The sequence below is a fragment of the Pseudophryne corroboree genome, unplaced genomic scaffold (assembly GCF_028390025.1).
Source record: "Pseudophryne corroboree isolate aPseCor3 unplaced genomic scaffold, aPseCor3.hap2 scaffold_1149, whole genome shotgun sequence".
NCBI classification, from domain to species: domain Eukaryota; kingdom Metazoa; phylum Chordata; class Amphibia; order Anura; family Myobatrachidae; genus Pseudophryne; species Pseudophryne corroboree.
The window spans coordinates 103526-127409 of record NW_026967774.1 but is presented as its reverse complement, the minus strand read 5'-3'; the positions used below and the strand labels follow the sequence as shown (position 1 = coordinate 127409).

The 23884-nt window shown below is 46.4% G+C and overlaps 2 protein-coding genes across 3 annotated transcripts in view; one reads left to right on the top strand and one right to left on the bottom strand.

Moving 5' to 3' along the window:
• LOC134990158 (zinc finger protein 26-like) overlaps positions 1-15318 on the bottom strand; it is a 33922-nt gene extending 18604 nt beyond the window's left edge. The window contains exons 1-5 of the mRNA XM_063950655.1: positions 15242-15318; positions 13136-13167; positions 11395-11473; positions 11178-11275; positions 10381-11020 (exon numbers count right to left, since the gene is read on the bottom strand). Coding sequence (XP_063806725.1) covers positions 10381-11020; positions 11178-11275; positions 11395-11428 — 772 coding nt within the window. The 5' untranslated portion in view covers positions 11429-11473; positions 13136-13167; positions 15242-15318. The remainder of the gene's footprint in view (positions 1-10380; positions 11021-11177; positions 11276-11394; positions 11474-13135; positions 13168-15241) is intronic.
• A 239-nt stretch (positions 15319-15557) lies between these two features.
• Positions 15558-23884, top strand: part of LOC134990157 (oocyte zinc finger protein XlCOF6-like) — a 41672-nt gene continuing 33345 nt past the window's right edge. For both annotated transcript variants that reach the window (XM_063950654.1, XM_063950653.1), the window contains exon 1: positions 15558-15628. The gene's annotated coding sequence lies outside the window, so the exon portion shown is untranslated. The remainder of the gene's footprint in view (positions 15629-23884) is intronic.

The window sequence follows — 23884 nt, the reverse complement described above, 5'->3', positions numbered from 1 at the left end:
GTACCCTGGGGGAGTGGGGACCCCTTCAATCAAGGGGTCCCCCCCCCCCAGCCACCCAAGGGCCAGGGGTGAAGCCCGAGGCTGTCCCCCCCCATCCAATGGGCTGCGGATGGGAGGGCTGATAGCCTTTGTTGAAAAATAAAAGATATTGTTTTTAGTAGCAGTACTACAAGTCCCAGCAAGCCTCCCCCGCATGCTGGTACTTGGAGAACCACAAGTACCAGCATGCGGCGGAAAAACTGGCCCGCTGGTACCTGTAGTACTATTACTAAAAAAATACCCAAAAAAACACAAGACACACACACCGTGAAAGTATAATTTTATTACATACACACATACATACATACTTACCTTAAGTTCCCACGCAGGTCGGTCCTCTTGTCCAGTAGAATCCAAGGGGTACCTGTTGAAAAAATTATACTCACGAGATCCAGTGGTCCAGGCTCCTCGGCAAATCCAGGGTTAATCCACGTACTTGAATAAAATAAAAAAACGCTGTCACGACCACGAACTGAAAGGTGACCCATGTTTGCACATGGGTCACCTTTCCCCGAATGCCAGAAACCCACTTTGCCTTCTGGCTAAGTGGGTTTCTTCAGCCAATCAGGGAGTGCCACGTTGTAGCACTCTCCTGATCAGCTGTGTGCTCCTGTCTTCACTGACAGGCAGCACGCGGCAGTGTTACAATGTAGCGCCTATGCGCTACATTGTAACCAATGATGGGAACTTTCTGCTGAGCGGTGACGTCACTTTAGGTCAACCGCAGGGCAGAAAGTTCCCATCATTGGTTACAATGTAGCGCATAGGCGCTACATTGTAACACTGCCGTGTGCTGCCTGTCAGTGAAGACAGGAGCACACAGCTGATCAGGAGAGTGCTACAACGTGGCACTCCCTGATTGGCTGAAGAAACCCACTTAGCCAGAAGGCAAAGTGGGTTTCTGGCATTCGGGGCAAGGTGACCCATGTGCAAACATGGGTCACCTTTCAGTTCGTGGTCGTGACAGCGTTTTTTATTTTATTCAAGTACGTGGATTAACCCTGGATTTGCCGAGGAGCCTGGACCACTGGATCTCGTGAGTATAATTTTTTCAACAGGTACCCCTTGGATTCTACTGGACAAGAGGACCGACCTGCGTGGGAACTTAAGGTAAGTATGTATGTATGTGTGTATGTATTTAATAAAATTATACTTTCACGGTGTGTGTGTCTTGTGTTTTTTTGGGTATTTTTTTAGTAATAGTACTACAGGTACCAGCGGGCCAGTTTTTCCGCCGCATGCTGGTACTTGTGGTTCTCCAAGTACCAGCATGCGGGGGAGGCTTGCTGGGACTTGTAGTACTGCTACTAAAAACAATATCTTTTATTTTACAACAAAGGCTATCAGCCCTCCCATCCGCAGCCCATTGGATGGGGGGGGACAGCCTCGAGCTTCACCCCTGGCCCTTGGGTGGCTGGGGGGGGGGACCCCTTGATTGAGGGGGTCCCCACTCCCCCAGGGTACCCCGGCCAGGGGTGACTAGTTGGATTTTTGATGCCACGGCCGCAGGGCACTATATAAAAGTGACCCCCGGCTGTGGCATTATCTGTCCAGCTAGTGGAGCCCGGTGCTGGTTTTAAAAATACGGGGGACCCCTACTCTTTTTGTCCCCCGTATTTTTGGGACCAGGACCAGGCGCAGAGCCCGATGCTGGTTGCTTAAATATGGGGGAACCCCTGTCATTTTTTTCCACATATTTCTGCAACCAGGATCGGCTCAAAGAGCCCGAGGCTGGTTATGCTTAGGAGGGGGGACCCCACGCATTTTTTTTTAAAAAATTACATTGTTTACTTTAAAAAAAAAAAAAACCCAGCACGGATCACACAAATCCGGCCGAGATTGTAAAAAAAAACGGCAGTGTTTTGCTAATCACTGCCGTTAAATTAGGTAAAAAAACACGAATGACATCGACATCGGAAGCAAAGAAAAACACGAATACGACAGTTTAGTAAATTAGTCGTAATCCATTCAAAAAGTTGCAGTTTTACACTGTCGATGTCATTCGTGATTGAACTTTGACCTTTTTTCGGAAATTACGAATCTTAGTAAATAAACCCCTGTGTGTTAGTCCCTGCATTTGGTCCTCTCTTGTAAATACTGTTGAAAAAAACTAATTTAGTGTGTCCGCTATGTCATTATCATTTTTGCATAAGACTCCCAACTTGTCTTTTAAAGGCAATATACTCTCCTTCTTTAATCTCTTGCTGTTGATATATTTAAAAAAAACTATTTGGGGATTTGCTTTGCTTTCCTTTGCTGCTAGTTTTTCAGGTTCTACTTTAGCCGCTCTTATTTCTTTTTTGCATATTTTGTTACAATCCTTGAGCCAGTATAGGACTGCTTATGAACGCTGATATTGAATGAGACCATATCGTGGTCGCTGTTTCCTATCGGCTCCCCTACTATAATATTTGATACCATTTCCCCATTGTTTGCTAATACCAAGTATAAGACTGCATTGTACCAGTTGGTTCCTCGATTAATTGAATGAAGTAGATATCATTAGTGTGTGTAAAAACATATTACCCCTAGCAGTATCACATGAATGGATTTTCCAATTTATCTCTGGATAGTTAAAGTCTCCCATCACTACTATGTCTCCTACTCCTGCTGCTCTTTCAATTTGCTTCAGTAACAATTCCTCATCAGACACATTAATACCAGGCGTCCTGTAGCATAACCCCAATAACATTTTTATTGCTTTACCCCCGCATGCAATTTCTACCCATAACGTCTCAATAGTATTTACAGTCCCCTCTTGAATATCTTCCCGTATATGAGGTTTTAATAACGGCTTTACATAAAGACATACCCCTCCACCCGTTTATTTAAGCGGTCTCTCCTGAACAGCGTATAACCCTCTAGATTGACTGTCCAATCATGAGATTCATCCCACCAAGTTTCAGTAATGCCTATAGTATCATACTGTTTGCTTGCTGCAAGGATTTCTAGTTCACCCTATTTGCCTGTAAGGCTTCTGGCATTTACATACATACAATTAAGATCAGTATTTCCCCCTGTGCTAGGGACATCATTCTCTTTATGCAGCAACGGTGACCCATAATCATTATTACTTAGTGTTTTGGTAAAAACTTTTTTAATACCCATGTTATACCCTTGCCGGCTGCTCTTTCCCTACCCCCTACTCCTCCTTCCTTTCATTCACTACTGCCATCCCCACTATTCTCACTGCATTGTCTTACTGACATATAGTTTCCTTCTGTATTGTCTTACTGACTTATAGTTTCCTACAGTATTGTCTTACTGACCTATAGTTTCCTTCCATATTGTCTTACTGACCTATAGTTTCCTTCTTTATTGTCTTACTGACCTATGGTTTCCTACTGTATTGTTTTACTGACTTATAGTTACTGTATTCTCACTAACCTATAGTTTCCTACTGTATTGTCTTACTGACCTATAGTTTCCTACAGTATTGTTTTACTGACTTATAGTTTCCTGCTGTATTGTCTTACTGACCTATAGTGTCCTTCCATATTGTCTTACTGACCTATAGTTACTGTATTCTCACTAACCTATAGTTTCCTACTGTATTGTCTAACTGACCTATAGTTTCCTACTGTATTGTCTTACTGACCTATAGTTTTCTACTGTAATGTCTTACTGACCTATAGTTTCCTTCCATATTGTCTTACTGACCTATAGTTTCTTACTGTATTGTCTTACTGACCCATAGTTTCCTAGTGTATTGTCTTACTAACCTAGTTTCCTACTGTATTGTCTTACTGATCTATAGTTTCTTACTGTATTGTCTTACTGACCTACAGTTTCCTACTGTATTGTCTTACTGGCCTATAGTTTCCTTCTGTAAGGTCTTACTGACCTATAGTTTCTTACTGTTTTGTCTTATTGACATATAGTGGCTTACTGTATTGTCTTACTGACCTATAGTTTACTTCTGTATTGTCTTACTAACCTATAGTTTCTTCTGTATTGTTTTACTGACCTACTTTCTTCTGTACTGATTTACTGACCTATAGTTTCTTCTGTATTGTTTTACAGACCTATACTTTCCTTCTGTAATGTCTTACTGACCTAGTAACCTTCTGTATTGTCTTACTGACCTATAGTTTCCTTCTGTATTGTCTTACTGACCTATAGTTACCTTCTGTATTGTCTTACTGACCTATAGTTTCCTACAGTATTGTTTTACTGACCTATAGTTTCCTTCCATATTGTCTTACTGACCTATAGTTTCTTACTGTATTCTCACTAACCTATAGTTTCCTACTGTATTGTCTTACTGACCTATAGTTTCTTCTGTATTGTCTTACTGACCTAGTTTCCTACTGTATTGTCTTACTGATCTATAGTTTCTTACTGTATTGTCTTACTGACCTACAGTTTCCTACTGTATTGTCTTACTGGCCTATAGTTTCCTTCTGTATGGTCTTACTGACCTATAGTTTCTTACTGTATTGTCTTACTGACCAAGTTGCCTTCTGCATTGTCTTACTGACCTATAGTCTCCTTCTATATTGTCTTACTGACCTATAGTTTCCTACTGTATTACTGTCTTACTGACCTATAGTTTCCTACTGTCTTACTGACCTATAGTTTCCTTCTGTGTTGTCTTACGGACCTATAATTTCCTACTGTATTGTCTTACTGACCTATAGTTTCCTACTGTATTGTCTTACTGACCTATAGCTTCCTACTGTATTGTCTTACTGACCTATAGTTTCCTTCTGTATTGTCTTACTGACTTAAAGTTTCTTCTGTATTGTCTTACTGATCTATAGTTTCTTATTGTATTGTCTTACTGATATATAGTGGCTTACTGTAGTCTTGCTGACCTATAGTTTCTTCTGTATTGTCTTACTGACCTATAGTTTTCTTCTGTAATGTCTTCCTGACCTATAATTTCTTCTGTATTGTTTTACTGACCTATAGTTTCTTCTGTATTGTCTTACAGACCTATAGTATCTGTATTGTCTTACAGACCTATAGTTTTCTATATATCCCTCAGTTTAGAAAATTTGAGCGAGAGAACAGGACATGATACTATAGCACATGGCAAGGAACCGAACCGTACAACATATCAAACAGTCCAGTGTCCACTAGAGGATTCAGAGAAATGGATTTATCGGTAAGTACCAAAATCCTTTTTTCTCTTTCATCAACTAGGGGACACTGGAGTCCTGTACAGTAGGGGACGTCCCAAAGTTTCCCCCAGGGAGGGAGTGCTATCGGTGGCCTGCAAAACTAAACGTCCGAACTTAACGAGTCTCCGGACGCAAAGGTATCAAACTTGTAAAATTTCGCGAACGTGTGGGCTGAGGACCACGTCGCCGCTCTGCAAAGTTGAGTAGTGGAAACACCTCTGGCAGCCGCCCATGAGGCACCCACTGATCTGGTGGTATGAGCACCCGTCTGAACCGGAACCTGTTTGCCACAGGAAATATAAGCTTGCCGAATGGTAAGTCGAATCCATCTAGACAAAGGCTGCTTAGATGCTGGCCAGCCCTTCTTTGGCCCATCATAAAGAACAAACAATGGTCCGACTTTCTGAAGGAAGACGTAACTTGTACGTATACCCGTAAAGTTCGGACAACATCCAAGGACACTTCCCCATCTGCGAGACCCTGAAAAGATGGGACCACAATTGGCTGATTTACGTGAAATCCCGAAACCAACCTTAGGAAGGAAACCTGCTCTTGTACGGAGTTCTGCCCTGTCCTCATGAAACATTCGAAGGACTCTTACACGATAAGGCTCCCAACTCAGAAACCCGTCTGGCCGAAACCAAGGCAAGCAATAACGTGACCTTCCAAAAGAGATATTTCAGGTCTGTTCTTGCTAACGGCTCAAAAGTTGGAGATCTCAAAAATTCCAACACCAAATTTAAGTCCCATGGTGCAGTGGTAGGACGAAAAGGGGGTTGTATCCTCAGAACTCCCTGTAAAAAGGTTTGAACCCCTGACAAGCATGCTAACTGCTTGTTGAAATAGGATGGAGAGAGACAAAATTTGAACCTTCAGAGAGCCCAGACTCAGTCCTACATCTAGACCGGCCTGAAGGAAAAGTAGAAGTCTGGATAAGTGGAAGTTCGTCGAATTCCACCCACGTTCTTGACACCAGTCCATGTACCACTTCCAAATCCTGTAGTAGTGCATGGCTGTGACAGGCTTCCTAGCGGCAAACATCGTAGGAATGGCCGTTCTTGGTATCCCTCTGTTTCTTAAGATCCGGGTTTCAATAGCCACGCCGTTAAATGCAGCCTGTGCAGGTCTGGGTGTTGGAACAGTCCCTGAGATAGCAGGTCCTCCCTCTGAGGTAACCGCCAAGGATCTTCCACTAGTAACCCTCGCAGGTCTGAGTACCAACTCCTGCGGGGCTAATCTAGTGCGATTAGAAATGCCCACACTCGTTCTCGTTTCAACCGTTTCAGAACCCTGGGTATGAGTGGGAAAGGTGGAAAAATGTAAACCCTCCTGTAACACCAAGGAAGTGTTAATGCGTCCACTCCTTCTGCTGCTGGATCTTTTGTCCTGGACACATATCTGGGCAGCTGATAGTTTTGCCAAGACGCCATTAGATTGACTTGAGGTAGACCCCATCTCCTCACCACCATGTCGAAAATCCGTGGATGTAGGCACCACTCTCCCGGATGCATGCCCTGGCGGCCGAGATAATATGCTTCCCAGTTTTCCACACATGGAATGAACACTGCCGAGAGGATGATGTTTCACCTTTCTGCCCACAACAAGATCTTTGTGGCTTCTTTTAACGCCATCCTGCTCTTTGTTCCTCCTTGATGGTTTATGTAAGCCGTCATCGTGACATTGTCCGACTGTATCTTTAAGTGTTGACCCATGACTAGGTCTGCGGCTAAGAGAAGCGCATTGTAAACTGCTCTCAGTTGGAGAATGTTTATGGGTAGGCTGCTCTCCTGTAACGTCCATCCTTTATGTCCATGGATACCATGACCCCTCCATGTTCTAAACCCACAATAACTGACTGGATTTATTCCATCTTGAATCTGCAAACCGGTAGGAATTTGTACCACTAGGACGGCACCCCAACCTCTGAGACTGGCATCCGTTGTCAGGATCCTCCAATCCCAAATGCCGAATCTCTTGCCTGCTGCGAGATTCTTGTGCAACGACCACCAAATCAAGTAGGTTCGTATGCGTGGTGGAAGCTGGATTCTTCAATGTAGAAGCCAGTGCGAACCTGCTCCCTGAGCAATGAGTTTCATCTGGAATGGTCAGGAATGAAGTCCTCCGTACCGGAGAGCTGCGAATGACGCCACCCTCTTCTCGAGAAGTAGCACAGAGGTGTAGAGAACCCATCTGTGTTCTTAGTACCTGAGCCACTAACCTCTGTGGGTCCTGGATCTAGTTCTCTGGTAGGAATACTCTTAATTGTATCGTGTCCAAGATGAGACCGAGGAAATTAATCCGTTGAGTTGGCATGAAGTTGGATTTCTGGAAGTTCACAATCCACCCATGTTGAATGAGAAATTGATGAGATGTCTGAGCATCCTCTATCAGCTGTTTCTGAGATGAGGCCTTGATCGGTAGATCGTCTAGATAAGGTATGATCATGACCCCTGTCTCAATCCTGTCACCACTATTGCTATGATCTTTATAAAGATTCTTGGGGCTGATGATAGACCGAATGGCAGGGCCCTGATTCGGTAGTGATCCCACACCGGTGCAAATCTTAAGTAAGCTTGGTGAGGGGTCCAAATCGGGATATGAAGGTATTTTGCACTACCAAAAGTTTTGAATAAAATCCACTTCCTCATTGAGGATCTGGGACTGGTGACTTAACCCTTTGTATGCAGGAGTCTTTGAATTTGCCTCCTGTAAACACTCCTGCTCACAACGGGCACCTAGGCCCTCGCGCTGCAAATAAATGGACTGTGCGGACGCTCTTGTAATTATCCTGTAACCCTGGGAAATATCTTGTTGACCCAGACGTCTGGTGATGTTTTGGCCCAGGCGTCCCGAAAACCTTCCAACTCTGCGCCCCCCAAGGGGGACCCCAGGTGAGCAGGGAAACCGTCATGCCACGGGTTTGTCAGCAGGTCTGTCCTGCTTTTCTGGTGTCGACTATGAACGACCTCTACCTCTGGTTCCACGAGTCTGTTGCTCCAAAACCTCTTCTGGCTCGGTACGACAGCGATCCAATGAATTTAAACACTGGTCCCGAGCAACCTCCTCTAACGTGTGACGTGGTGCTCGAGTAAGAAGTAGGTAGAAAGGTGGATGTCACTGCAGTTGCCTGCGAAATCCACTTGTCTAACTCATCAAACATCATCTAACCCCCAAATGGAATAGCCTCTACTCTCTATAAAAGAAGGGGAGCGGCGGAGGAGCTGCGCTGCTAGCCTACCAGGGCTTAAGTTATAAGGCAGCAGCGTATGAGAAGCCCTCGTACTAGCGCCGAAGGCGGGAGGAAGCGTGTGGGGGATATAGCCCGGGTCCCGGTGAGTGCAGGGGAAGCTGCGGCTGCTAGCCGCGAGAGATATGTCGTTTCAGCGGGCGGCGGGAGGGGATGCTCTTTTCAAGCACCCCGCTGTGTGTTTAAGAGGCGGCGGTATACGCTGCCGCTGACAGCCGCGCTGTGTCTCCCTCAGCCCTCCGTCTGTAGAGGAAGGAGGGGCGGGCGGGGGAGCTGACATGAAGCGGGAGTGTATAGCCGGCCAGGGAGTGTTTTAGACCGTTTGTTCTGTCCCAGCGCCAGCGGAAGGAGGGGGGCGGCGGGGAAGCTGCGCTGCTGAGTCCCAGGGCTTAGAGCCAGAAGGTAGCAGCAATGTGTGCGGTCCGCGGGAGGATGTCTGTCAAACTGCCTCCTGGATCCATGAAGAAGCTATGGTTACCGTAAGTGTAACTAGGGCCCCTTTACAACCAGTACTCACTGCTGACTCTGTGCTCCGGATTTTCTGAGGAGAGATGCAGATCCCCTTTAGTAGGGATCATTGTCTCTCTATTCTGAAGACTTTCGTCCCCCTTTACATTAGGGTAACTCAGTCTCAGTACTGAAATGGAGCAGGAGCTTCCTTCTTGTGCTTGTACCTCCTTGGCACAATTTTTCAAACTGAGGGATGTGAAGGGGGAGGAGCCGGCTGTGCAGACAATGCTAATTTTTAGATTGTGCCACACCTCCGGTTGCAAGCTTCACATCCCTACTGTATAAGACTCCAGTGTCCCCTAGTGGATGAAAGAGAAAGGAGGTTTACTTCTTTCTTTCCCGACCGCTCTTCTATGCAGAAGGGAAATATCTGCTGTTTATTGAGAGATGCTCCCTGTAAGGAATATAGAAATTTGCCACTTGTAGCTGAACTTGCAAAAGACCCCTCCCAATTTACATCAGTTAAATTAAAGTCTCCCATGATTATGACTTCTCCCTTTAAAGCCATTTTAGTGATGTCCAACAATAGATTCCTGTCCAAATCCTGCCCCTGGCCAGGTGGTCTACAGATCACCCCAATGCGAATAATGTCCTTTTCCACGGTTTCTGTGGTGACCCAAAGGGCCTCAGATTTGTCTTCAATGTTTTGTATTAATTGAAGTAGCATTTATGCTTTTTCCCCCACATACATTGCTACCCTTCCTCCTATACTGACCATTCTATCCTTCCTAAATAAATTGTATCCTGGTATAGCTATGGCCCAGTCATGATTCTCATTGCACCATGACTCTGTAATTGCCACAATATCCAGGTTATCCCTGGTTATTATCACAATTAGCTCTGGAATTTTGTCTCCTAAGCTCCTAGCATTTGCACACATAGCTTTAAGAATTATGTCTGTGCATCTGTTATTAGTAGCCATGTCCAGACAGTACAAAATAAATGACAAGTTTAAAGTTGAAATTACCTGTTTGGTGATGTTGCTCAGTATTTGGTATTTGTTTTTTTAACTAATCAGGAATCACACTCTGTCCTTTACACCACGACTACACCTCGCTAAATGTAAAGATATAGTAAACCTGACCACAAATGGCCAAATAGGTGTACTATATACAAGGAATTATTTAATACCTGCATCATCTAACAAAATGAAGGTTATTTAATAAAAGGTTGCTAAACTGAGAAATTTAGATCCCATACAAATTAGACGCTCCACAAAAAAACACAATACTACTTATATATGATCCCTAAATATAAACTTCTGCTTGTTACTTTTAATAACACTATAGTGATGTTTGTAATAACTCTCTTCATGTGATGTTTGTCATGGATAACCTTGTGTTATAAATACCCAACTGAGAACAGGGCTGATGGCGGAGGAGGGTGTAGAATAAAAGATTGCTGTAGTGACTGAGCAATGAGAATATGTGACTTCTGTAATAAGTGTTTATTACTCACCTGTGCTGATATCTGTAGGGATCTCCTCCTCCTTACACTGCTGATCACCCCTCACATACGTCTCCTCTTCTCCCCCTGTATCTTCTGCCTTCATATCAGTCACATACGTCTCTTCTTCTCCCTCTGTATCTTCTGCCTTCATATCAGTCACATACGTCTCTTCTTCTCCCTCTATATCTTCTGTCTTCATATCAGTCACATACGTCTCTTCTTCTCCCTCTATATCTTCTGCCTTTATATCAGTCACATACGTCTCTTCTTCTCCCTCTATATCTTCTTCCTTTATATCAGTCACATACGTCTCTTCTTCTCCCTCTATATCTTCTGCCTTCATATCAGTCACATACGTCTCTTCTTCTCCCTCTATATCTTCTTCCTTTATATCAGTCACATACGTCTCTTCTTCTCCCTCTATATCTTCTGCCTTCATATCAGTCACATACGTCTCTTCTTCTCCCTCTAGATCTTCTGCCTTTATATCAGTCACATACGTCTCTTCTTCTCCCTCTATATCTTCTGTCTTCATATCAGTCACATACGTCTCTTCTTCTCCCTCTATATCTTCTGATTTCATATCAATCACATAGGTCTCTTCTTCTCCCTCTATATCTTCTGCCTTTATACAAGAAAGACGTTCTACCTAAATAACCCAAAAAATACAATGGCATTTGCATATTGTTTGATTAAATTGAGGTGAAACAGTATAATATTAATGTATTATATGCACACAGCTTCTCTGAACATCATATAGTGACAATCACTTTGGTGTATTGGATGAGACCCTAAATCCCACCTACCTGATCCTCCTGTGGGATCCTGTGATTCTCCTCTGTACAGTCCTGGGAATACAGAGGACGGGGACATCTCTCTGGGGTATCTCTGTTACTGGGTCCATCTGTAGGAGACACACAGTGACTGAGTACAGTGTATATATGTGATTATCAGATGATGTGTGTAAATAGGGGGCCCCCATACCTGCTCTCCCATGTACAATACATGACAGTCTCCTCTTACCCAGTGATGTGAGGGGCCGGTGATTCTCCATCATCACGTCCTTGTACAGACCCCTGTGCTCCTCTATATACTCCCCCTCCTGCATGGAGACATAGTGACATCCTGACACCTAATAGACACCTGACACATACAGTGATAGTTATCACACAGACACGTCCCCTGGTGTTACTGTATAATGTCTCATTCCCAGCAGTCACCTCTCCAGTCATCACCCAGACACACCCCCAGGTGTTACTGTATAATGCCCCATTCCCAGCAGTCACCTCTCCGATCATCACCCAGACCACATTCCCCGGTGTTACTGTATAATGCCCCATTCCCAGCAGTCACCTCTCCAGTCATCACCCAGACACCCCCCCCCCCGGTGTTACTGTATAATGCCCCATTCCCAGCAGTCACCTCTCCAATCATCACCCAGACACATCCCCCGGTGTTACTGTATAATGTCCCATTCCCAGCAGTCACCTCTCCAGTCATCACCCAGACACGTCCCCTGGTGTTACTGTATAATGCCCCATTCCCAGCAGTCACCTCTCCAGTCATCACCCAGACACATCCCCTGGTGTTACTGTATAATGCCCCATTCCCAGCAGTCACCTCTCCAGTTATCACCCAGACATGTCCCCCGGTGTTACTGTATAATAACCCCATTCCCGGCAGTCACCTCTCCAGTCACCACCCAGATACATCCCCTGATGTTACTATATAATCCCCCATTCCCAGCAGTCACCTCTCCAGTCATCACCCAGACACATTCACTGGTGTTACTGTATAATGCCCCATTCCCAGCAGTCACCTCACCAGTCATCACCCAGACACATCCCCCGGTGTTACTGTATAATGCCCCATTCCCAGCAGTCACCTCTCCAGTCATCACCCAGACACATCCCCCGGTGCTACTGTACTCCCAAGTCTCCTCAGACCCCAGTCATGTTCCTGTATTATTACTATAGATAGAAGTGACGTTATTGTGACGCTCCCAGATCCCCTCACCTCGCCAGTAATGTCCCTGTATTATTACTATAGATATGTGATGTCACTGTGACATTCCCAGATCCTATCACCTCCCCAGTCATGTCCCTGTATTATTACTATAGATATAAGTGATGTCACTGTGACAGTCCCAGATCTCCTCACCTCCCCAGTCATGTCCCTGTATTATTACTATAGATATAAGTGATGTCACTGTGACGCTCCCAAATCCCCTCACCTCCCCAGTCATGTCCCTGTATTATTACTATAGATAGAAGTGACGTTATTGTGACGCTCCCAGATCCCCTCACCTCCACAGTCATGTCCCTGTATTATTACTAGAGATATAAGTGATGTCACTGTGACGCTTCCAGTTCCCCTCACCTCCCCAGTCATGTCCCTGCACTATTACTGTAGTACCCTAGTGATCTGAAGGCCTTTGGACACTATGAGGGAGCAAATCAATTAATGAATGTGTAGATCTATAAGGTAATAGAGATGCTGCCAACTGATGTATACCATATATGTGATAATAACTTGGATCTTTCTAGTGATCCAATAATGTATAGTGTGTTTATGCATGTTATTATTCTGTGCCTGCTGAAGGTGAGGGGACTCTGGTAAGCGCGCAGTGCGTAACGGAGATCATGGAGAAGCTTCCAGTGTAGCGGCGGTTTTGTTGGTGGGCTGACTAAGGGGAGAGAAAAAGGCTGAAATAACTGTTTAAGGTGGCCTATAACTTCTTACATATTAAAACTAGTATACTTACCGGTGGAACTGTCTTCGTATCTGTGGAATAGCCTGAAATCACAAAGGAAAGGTACGATAGGTAAATGTGCATAGTCCTATCTGGCTACATCACATACTAATGTTATAGGCGACCACTACAGGGGTAGGTTATTTCTTAAGCGATTAGAGTATTGGGCTCTAAATAGCTTGGGTGGAGGCACATTGCACATATACACTGTACCCCCAGGTAAAAGAGGGGTTACATTACTATAGATATGTGATGTCACTGTGACGCTCCCAGTTCCCCTCACCAGTCATGTCCCTGTATTATTACTATAGATATAAGTGACGTCACTGTGACACTCCCAGATATCCTCACCTCCCCAGTCATGTCCCTGTATTATTACTATAGATATAAGTGACGTCACTGTGACACTCCAAGGTCCCCTCACCTCGCCAGTCATGTCCCTGTATTATTACTATGGATATAAGTGACGTCACTGTGACACTCCCAGTTCCCCTCACCTCACCAGTCATGTCCCTGTATTATTACTATAGATATAAGTGACGTCTCCCAGTTCCCCTCACCTCGCCAGTCATGTCCCTGTATTATTACTATAAATATAAGTGACGTCTCCCAGTTCCCCTCACCTCCCCAGTCATGGCCCTGTATTATTACTACAGATATGTGATGTTACTGTGACATTCCCAGATCCCCTCACCTCCCCAGTCATGTCTCTGTATTATTACTATATATATAAGTGATGTCACTGTGACATTCCTAGATCCCCTCACCTCCTCAGTCATGTCCCTGTATTATTACTATAGATATGTGACGTCACTGTGACGATCTCAGATACCGTCACCTCCCCAGTCATGTTCCTGTATTATTACTAGAGATATAAGTGATGTCACTGTTACACTCCCAGATCCCCTCTCCTCCCCAGTCATGTTCCTGTATTATAACTATAGATATAAGTGATGTCACTGTGACACTCCCAGATCCCCTCACCTCCCCAGTCATGTCCCTGTATTATTACTATAGACATAAGTGATGTCACTGTGACGCTCCCAGATCCCCTCACCTCCCCAGTCATGTCCCTGTATTAGTACTATAGATATAAGTGATGTCACTGTGACGCTCCCAGATCCCCTCACCTCCCCAGTCATGTCCCGGTATTATTACGATAGATATAAGTGATGTCACTGTGACGCTCCCAGGTGTGTGATATACATTTGCTTCATACTGAGCAGTATTTTCAATCCCCACAATTACATATAATAAAATTAATAATAACAATAATAACAATAATAATAATAACGACACTAAAGGCTGCACCCCAGTATAAAAATAATAACGGATGTCTTTAAAAGCAGGACGCCTCAGGCCATTCCTCCAGTATTGTAGGACATCACCACCACTCCCAATGTATAATAATAATACCAGGACACCACAAGCTGCTGTTCCTGTATAATAATAACAACCGTACACAAAAACCTGCTCCCCCTGTAAAACACTAATAACAACAGGACACCACAGGCCGCTCCCTCTGTATAATAATAATAATAATAACAACAACAGGACACCATAGGCCGCTCCCCCTGTATAATAATAATAACAAGACACCACTGGCCGCTCTCCCTGTATAATAATAACAACAACAACAACAACAGGACACCACAGGCTGCTCCCCCTGTATAATAACAATAACAGGACACCACAGGCTGCTCCCTCTGTATAATAATAACAACAACAACAACAGGACACCACAGGCCGCTCCCTCTGTATAATAATAACAACAGGACACCATAGGCTGCTACCCCTGTATAATAATAACAACATGACAACACAGGCTGCTCCCCATGTATAGTAATAATAACAGGACACCACAGGCTACTCACCCTGTATAATAATAATAATAATAATAATAATAATATCAGGACACCACAGGCTGCTCACCCTGTATAGTAATAATAACAGGACACCACAAGCTGCTCCCCCTGTATAATAATAATAACAGGACATCACAGGCTGCTCCCCCTGTATAATAATAATAACAGGACACCACAGGCTGCTCCACCTGTATAATAATAATAACAACAGGACACCACAGGCTACTCCCCCTGTATAGTAAGACGCCATTACCTGATCTCCACGGACACTGGGAGGCTGCAACAGTCGATGAAAATTCACTTCCTGTATGTGGAACGCAAAGTCCGGAAGTAAGGTGGAACGCACAGTCCGGAAGTAGGGCATGATTGGCACAGGCTGCTTACTGGTTACTGGCCCCTCCCCTCCTTCACCCCGCCCACAGCCCTGCCCTCTGTAACGATTATTACTATACATGTCCTCAGTGCAGTAGGCCGGCGGCCATTTTCTTGTAGACCAGTCCGGCAGCAGCAATAGGTTCCCTGGCCGTGTAGTGACGTCAGGAGCGGCGGCCATTTTCCCCTGGTCTGAGCTCCTCCTTCCTTCTATCATTCCCACAAGGCAGCAGGAGCAGAGAGCAGCCATTGCTGTGTCTGGCAGCAGGTAATGATATTATTATTATTATTCTATAGGCTGAGCAGCTCTGGTGTCAGGTTCTGTACTACAGGGGGAGCAGCCTCTGGTGCCATGTTATAGTGCAGCTGGAGCAGCCTCTGGTGCTGCATTATCCCTGTACAGGTGGCTGACACTCTAGTGTCCTATTACCGTAATACAGGTGGCGCAGACCCCGCCGTTACCCTAATACAGGTGGCGCAGACCCCGCTGTTACCGTAATACAGGTGGCGCATATCCCGCCGTTACTGTAATACAGGTGGCGCAGACCCCGCCGTTACTGTAATGCAGGTGGCGCAGACCCCGCCGTTACCGTAATACAGGTGGCGCAAACCCGGCCGTTACCATAATACAGGTGGCGCAGACCCCGCCGTTACCGTAATACAGGTGGCGCAGAGCCCGCCGTTACCGTAATACAGGTGGTGCAGGCCCCGCCGTTACCGTAATACAGGTGGCGCAGACCCCGCCGTTACCGCAATACAGGTGGCGCAGACCCCGCCGTTACCGTAATACAGGTGGCGCAGGCCCCGTCGTTACCGTAATGCAGGTGGAGCAGACCCCGCCGTTACCGTAATACAGGTGGCGCAGACCCCGCCGTTACCGTAATACAGGTGGCGCAGACCCCGCCGTTACCGTAATACAGGTGGAGCAGACCCCACCGTTACTGTAATACAGGTGGCGCAGACCCCGCCGTTACCGTAATTCTATACATATAATGGCATTGTACTATACAGGGGAGCGCTATGTGTTGTCCTACTCTACAGGGGGAGCGACCTGTGTTGCCCTTTTATACAGGTGGAGGTGCCTGTGGTGTCTTGTTACTATTATTATATAGGGTGAGCGGCATGTATTGTCTTTCTATACAGAAGGGGTGGCCTGTGTTGTCATAATATACAGGGGTAGCATCCTGTGCTGTCATAGTAATACAGGAGGAGCGTCCTGTGTTATCATTATATACAGGGGGAGCGGCCTGTGTTGTCATAATATACAGGGGTAGCGTCCTGTACTGTCATAATATACAGGGGTAGCATCCTGTGTTATCATTATATACAAGGGGAGCGGCCTGTGTTGTCATAATATACTAGGGTAGCTTTCTTTGCTGTCATAGTATACAGGTGTAGTATCCTGTGCTGTCATTATATACAGGGGGAGCGGCCTGTGTTGTCATAATATACAGGAGTAGCATCCTGTGCTGTCATAGTATACAGGGGGAGCGGCCTGTGTTGTCATAATATACAGGGGTAGCATCCTGTGCTGTCATAGTATACAGGGGGAGTGGCCTTTGTTGTCATAATACACAGGGGGAGCGACCTGTGTTGTCATAATGTACAGGGGTAGCTTCCTTTGCTGTCATAGTATACAGGGGTAGCATCCTGTGCTGTCATAGTATACAGGGGGAGTGGCCTGTGTTGTCATAGTGTACAGGGGTAGCATCCTGTGCTGTCATAGTATACAGGGGGAGTGGCCTGTGTTGTCATAATATACAGGGGTAGCATCCAGTGCTGTCATAGTATACAGGGGGAGCGACCTGTGTTGTCATAATATACAGGGGTAGCGGCCTGGGTTGTCATAATATACAGGGGGAGCGGCCTGTGTTGTCATAATATACAGGGGGAGCGGCCTGTGCTGTCATAGTATACAGGAGGAGCGGCCTGTGTTGTCATAATATACAGGGGGAGCGTCCTGTGCTGTCATAGTATACAGGGGAAGTGTCCTGTGTTGTCATAATATACAGGGGTAGCATCCTGTGTTGTCATAGTATACAGGTGTAACATCCTGTGCTGTCATAGTATACAGAAGGAGTGTCCTATGTTGTCATAATATACAGGGGGAGCGTCCTGTGCTGTCATAGTATACAGGGGGAGCAGCCTGTGTTGTCATAATATACAGGGGTAACATCCTGTGCTGTCATAGTATACAGGGGGAGTGTCCTGTGTTGCCGTAATATACAAGAGGAGCGGCCTGTGTTGTCATAATATGCAGGGGTAGCATCAGTGGTCGAAGTGGAAATTTTTAAATGGGGGTATGCAAAAGTCAAGGACTCAATCATGCGCTCGCTCGCGCTCCAGAAAAGGGGGCGTGGTCACTTAAAAGGGAGCATGTCTAGTGTAGTAGAACCCCTTATATTATCTAGTACTGGTGCCCCTTTCACCTTATAGCACACGGTACGAGCTGAAATTCACATTGTACTGAATGAGCTGAAATTGTGACAGCAGGGACAGCAAGAGTGACGATAGGGAGAGAGAGTGACGACAGGGAGAGAGAGTGACGACAGTGACAGCAGAGAGAAAGAGAGTGACAGCAGGGAGAGAGTGACAGTAACGACAGGGAGAGAGGGTGACAGCAGGGGAACATAACCTGACTCATTTGTCCTGGCGGCGGCGGTGAGCTAGCACGGCACTCTACACAACCGCCGACCGCCGAGCAGGGACGGGAGCAACATGTGCAGCAGGATGGCCATTTCCCTCGCCTCCTGCTGCACTTTCATTTCCGGGTCAGTGGAAGAAGTGGCGGTATACCATACCGCTGTATACCGCCCCACTTCAACCACTGGGTAGCATCCTGTGTTGTCATAGTATACAAGGGGAGCAGCCTGTGTTGTCATAATATACAGGAGGAGCGCCTGTGTTGTCATAATATACAGGGTAAGCGGCCTGTATTGTCATAATATACAGGGGTAGCATCCTGTGCTGTCATAATATACAGGGTGAGCGGCCTGTGTTGTCATAATATACAGGGGTAGCATCCTGTGCTGTCATAGTATACAGGAGGAGCGTCCTGTGTTATCATTATATACAGGGGGAGCGGCCTGTGTTGTCATAATATACAGGGGTAGAGTCCTGTACTGTCATAATATACAGGGGTAGCATCCTGTGTTATCATTATATACAAGGGGAGCGGCCTGTGTTGTCATAATATACAAGGGTAGCTTTCTTTGCTGTCATAGTATACAGGTGTATCCTGTGCTGTCATTATATACAGGGGGAGCGGCCTGTGTTGTCATAATATACAGGAGTAGCATCCTGTGCTGTCATAGTATACAGGGGAAGCGGCCTGTGTTGTCATAATATACAGGGGTAGCATCCTGTGCTGTCATAGTATACAGGGGGAGTGGCCTTTGTTGTCATAATACACAGGGGGAGCGACCTGTGTTGTCATAATATACAGGGGTAGCTTCCTTTGCTGTCATAGTATACAGGGGTAGCATCCTGTGCTGTCATAGTATACAGGGGGAGTGGCCTGTGTTGTCATAGTGTACAGGGGTAGCATCCTGTGCTGTCATAGAATACAGGGGGAGTGGCCTGTGTTGTCATAGTGTACAGGGGTAGCATCCTGTGCTGTCATAGTATACAGGGGGAGTGGCCTGTGTTGTCATAATATACAGGGGTAGCATCCAGTGCTGTCATAGTATACAGGGGGAGCGACCTGTGTTGTCATAATATACAGGGGTAGCGGCCTGGGTTGTCATAATATACAGGGGGAGCGGCCTGTGTTGTCATAATATACAGGGGGAGCGGCCTGTGCTGTCATAGTATACAGGAGGAGCGGCCTGTGTTGTCATAATATACAGGGGGAGCGTCCTGTGCTGTCATAGTATACAGGGGAAGTGTCCTGTGTTGTCATAATATACAGGGGTAGCATCCTGTGTTGTCATAGTATACAGGTGTAACATCCTGTGCTGTCATAGTATACAGAAGGAGTGTCCTATGTTGTCATAATATACAGGGGGAGCGTCCTGTGCTGTCATAGTATACAGGGGGAGCAGCCTGTGTTGTCATAATATACAGGGGTAACATCCTGTGCTGTCATAGTATATAGGGGCAGTGTCCTGTGTTGCCGTAATATACAAGAGGAGCGGCCTGTGTTGTCATAATATACAGGGGTAGCATCAGTGGTCGAAGTGGAAATTTTTAAATGGGGGTATGCAAAAGTCAAGGACTCAATCATGCGCGCGCTCGCGCTCCAGAAAAGGGGGCGTGGTCACTTAAAAGGGAGCATGTCTAGTGTAGTAGAACCCCTTATATTATCTAGTACTGGTGCCCCTTTCACCTTATAGCACACGGTACAAGCCGAAATTCACATTGTACTGAATGAGCTGAAATTGTGACAGCAGGGACAGCAAGAGTGACGATAGGGAGAGAGAGTGACGACAGGGAGAGAGAGTGACGACAGTGACAGCAGAGAGAAAGAGAGTGACAGCAGGGAGAGAGTGACAGTAACGACAGGGAGAGAGGGTGACAGCAGGGGAACATAACCTGACTCATTTGTCCTGGCGGCGGCGGTGAGCTAGCACGGCACTCTACACAGCCGCCGAGCAGGGACGGGAGCAACATGTGCAGCAGGATGGCCATTTCCCTCGCCTCCTGCTGCACTTTCATTTCCGGGTCAGTGGAAGAAGTGGCGGTATACCATACCGCTGTATACCGCCCCACTTCAACCACTGGGTAGCATCCTGTGTTGTCATAGTATACAAGGGGAGCAGCCTGTGTTGTCATAATATACAGGAGGAGCGGCCTGTGTTGTCATAATATACAGGGTAAGCGGCCTGTGTTGTCATAATATACAGGGGTAGCATCCTGTGCTGTCATAATATACAGGGTGAGCGGCCTGTGTTGTCATAATATACAGGGGTAGCATCCTGTGCTGTCATAGTATACAGGGGAAGCAGCCTGTGCTGTCATAATATACAGGGGTAGCATCCTGTGTTGTCATAATACACAGGGGGAGTGGACTGTGTTGTCATAATTGACGGGAGGAACGGCCTGTGGCATCCTACTCTACAGGGGGAGCGGCCTGTGTTATAATATTTACTTCCTTTCGTTCCTCACACTCACTGCTTGACCCATTCCAGTCTGAGTTCCGTCCACTCCACTGAAACTGCCCTTACAAAAGTCTGCAATGACCTCCATGCTGCTAAATCCTACTCTCTACTTATTCTTCTTGATCTCTCTGCTGCTTTTGACACTGTGGACCACCCTCCTACTGCAAATCCTTCACTACATTGGTCTGCGTGATACTGCCCTCTCCTGGCTGTCCTACCTCTCTGACCAGTCCTTCTCTGTCTCGTCTCATGACTCCACCTCCCCCTCACTTCCACTAACTGTAGGTGTCCCCCAAGGTTCTGTCCTTGGACCTCTTCTTTTCTCTAACGTCCTAGTGGATGCTGGGGACTCCGTAAGGACCATGGGGAATAGACGGGCTCCGCAGGAGACATGGGCACTTTAAGAAAGAATTTAGATTCTGGTGTGCTCTGGCTCCTCCCTCTATGTCCCTCCTCCAGACCTCAGTTTGAATCTGTGCCCGGACGAGCTGGGTGCTACTTAGTGAGCTTGCTATAAGAAAGTATTTTGTTAGGTTTTTTATTTTCAGAGAGATTTGCTGGCAACAGACTCCCTGCATCGTGGGACTGAGGGGAGAGAAGCAGCCCTACTCACTGAAGATAGGTCCTGCTTCTTAGGCTACTGGACACCATTAGCTCCAGAGGGATCGTACACAGGATCTCACCCTTTGTCGTCCGATCCCGGAGCCGCGCCGCCGTCCCCCTCGCAGAGCCGGAAGACAGAAGCAGGGTGAAAGAAGCAAGAAGACTTCGAAATCGGCGGCAGAAGACTCCAGTCTTCATATGAGGTAGCGCACAGCACTGCAGCTGTGCGCCATTGCTCCCACACTACACCCACATACTCCGGTCACTGCAAGGGTGCAGGGCGCGGGGGGGGGCGCCCTGGGCAGCAATTAGAGACCTCTTTGGCAAAAGTTTGCATAATATACAGTTGGGCACTGTATATATGCATGAGCCCCCGCCAAAATTGTACATGAAAGCGGGACAGAAGCCCGCCGTCGAGGGGGCGGGGCTTCTTCCTCAGCACTCACCAGCGCCATGTTTTTTCTCCACAGCACCGCTGAGAGGAAGCTCCCCAGTCTCTCCCCTGCAGTTACACGGTAGAAGAGGGTAAAAAGAGAGGGGGGGCACATAATTAGGCGCAAAAATCAATATAAACAGCAGCTACTGGGTTAACATTAAGTTACTGTGTTATTCCTGGGTTAATAGCGCTGGGGTGTGTGCTGGCATACTCTCTCTCTATCTCTCCAAAGGGCCTTGTGGGGGAATTGTCTTCAGATGAGCATTCCCTGAGTGTGCGGTGTGTCGGTACGTGTGTGTCGACATGTCTGAGGTAAGAGGCTCCCATAAGGAGGAGATGGAGCAAATATGTGTGTGTGAGAGGGTGTCTCCGTCGACAACGCCGACACCTGTTTGGATATGTGTAATTAAGTGCTAAGGTGAATTTATTGCACAAAAGATTAGAGAACAGACAGGGAATCTACCCATGTCTGTCCCTATGTCGCAGAGACCTTCAGAGTCTCTCAATGCTCACTATCCAAAATAATAGACACTGATATCGACACGGAGTCTGACTCCAGTGTCGACTACGATAATGCAAAGTTACAGCCAGAATGGCAGAAAAGTATTCAATATATGTTTATTGTAATAAAAGATGATTTGCATATCACTGATGACTCATCTGTCCCTGACACAAGGGTACACATGTCTAAGGGGAAGAAAGCTGAGGTAAATTTCCCTCCTCTCATGAGGAAAAAGAGCGGGAATCTCCTGACGTGAGACTGCAGCTTCCCACAAAGAATTCTCGGGCAATATCCTTTCCCCACTAGGGCCAGGATACGATGGGAATCTTCCTCTAGGGTGTCACAAAAGGCAGCCCTGAGGTTACAGCTATTCTCAGGGATCCTGCAGATACCGTGCACATTCTAGTATACTACTCAGACCGGCGATTGTGTCGGCATGGGTTTATAGCGCTGTGGCAGCGTGGACAGGTACCTTATCAGCAGAGATTGAGACCCTAGTATGTATATAGATATATATATATATATATATATATATATATATATATTAAAGATGCTGTCTTAAGAGATATGTATATATAAAGCATGCCCATAGAGACATGAGTATACTGGGTCCTAGAGTCAAAGCTATGTCGATTTCTGCTTGACGGGTCCTGCACAATATGCAATGGACAGATGATGCCGACTTAAGAGGCATATGGAAGGCTGAGGATTGTGTGGAGAAGGGTTCTCGGACCTGGTCTCCACAGCTATAGCTGGTAATTCTGATGTTTTGCCTTATATCCCTGCACAGCCTAGAAAAGCACGACATTATCAAATGCAGCCTTTCGAATAGAGACAAGAAAGTCCGAGGTGCGTCCTTTCTTGCCAGAGGCGGGGGAAGAGAAAAGAAGCTGCACAACACAGCTAGCTCCCAGGAACAGAAGTCCTCCCCGGCCTCTACAAAAATCCACCGCATGTCGCTGGGGCTCCACAGGCGGAGCTAGGCCCGATGGGGGCACGCCTTCGAAAGTTCAGCCACAAGTGGGTTCACTCCCTGTTAGATCCCTGGGCAATAGATATTGTGTCTCAGGGATACAAGCTGGACTTTGAGAGGATGCCCCCTCACCGACGGCCCTGCCGGCTTCCCCCCACGAGAGGGAAACAGTGTTAACTGCAATTCACAAATAGTATCTTCAGCAGGTGGTGGTCAAGGTTCCCCTCCTTCAACAAGGAGGGGGTTATTATTTGACCATGTTGTAGTCCCGAAACCAGACGGTTCGGTCAGACCCATATTGAATTTAAAATCCCTGAACATATACCTGAAAAGGTGCAAGTTCAAGATGGAATCGCTAAGAGCGGTCGTTGTAAGCCTGAAAGGTGACTCGGGACATAAAGAATGCATACCTTCAGGTCCCTATTTATCTACCTCATCAGGCGTACCTCCTCAGAATTGTGGTACGGGATTGTCATTACCAATTTCAGACGTTGCCGTTTGGTCGCTCCACGGCCTGGAGAATATTCACCAAGGTAATGGCGGAAATGATGGTGCTTCTGCGGAAGCAAGGTGTCACTATTATCACGTATTTGGACGATCTCCTCATAAAAGCGAGATCAAGAGAGCAGTTGCTGAACAGCGTATCACTTTCTCTGGAAGTATAACGGCAACGCGGCTGGAGTCTATATATTCCAAAGTCGCAGTTGGTTTCTACAGCTCATCTGCCTCTCCTAGGCATGATCCTAGACACAGACCAGAAAAGGGTTTATCTTCCGATAGAGGGAGCTCAGGAGCTCGTGACACTGGTCAGGAATCTATTAAAACTGAAACAGGTGTTAGTGCATCACTGCTCTCGAGTCCTGGGAAGGATGGTGGCATCATAAGAGGCCATTCCCTTCGGCAGGTTCCAT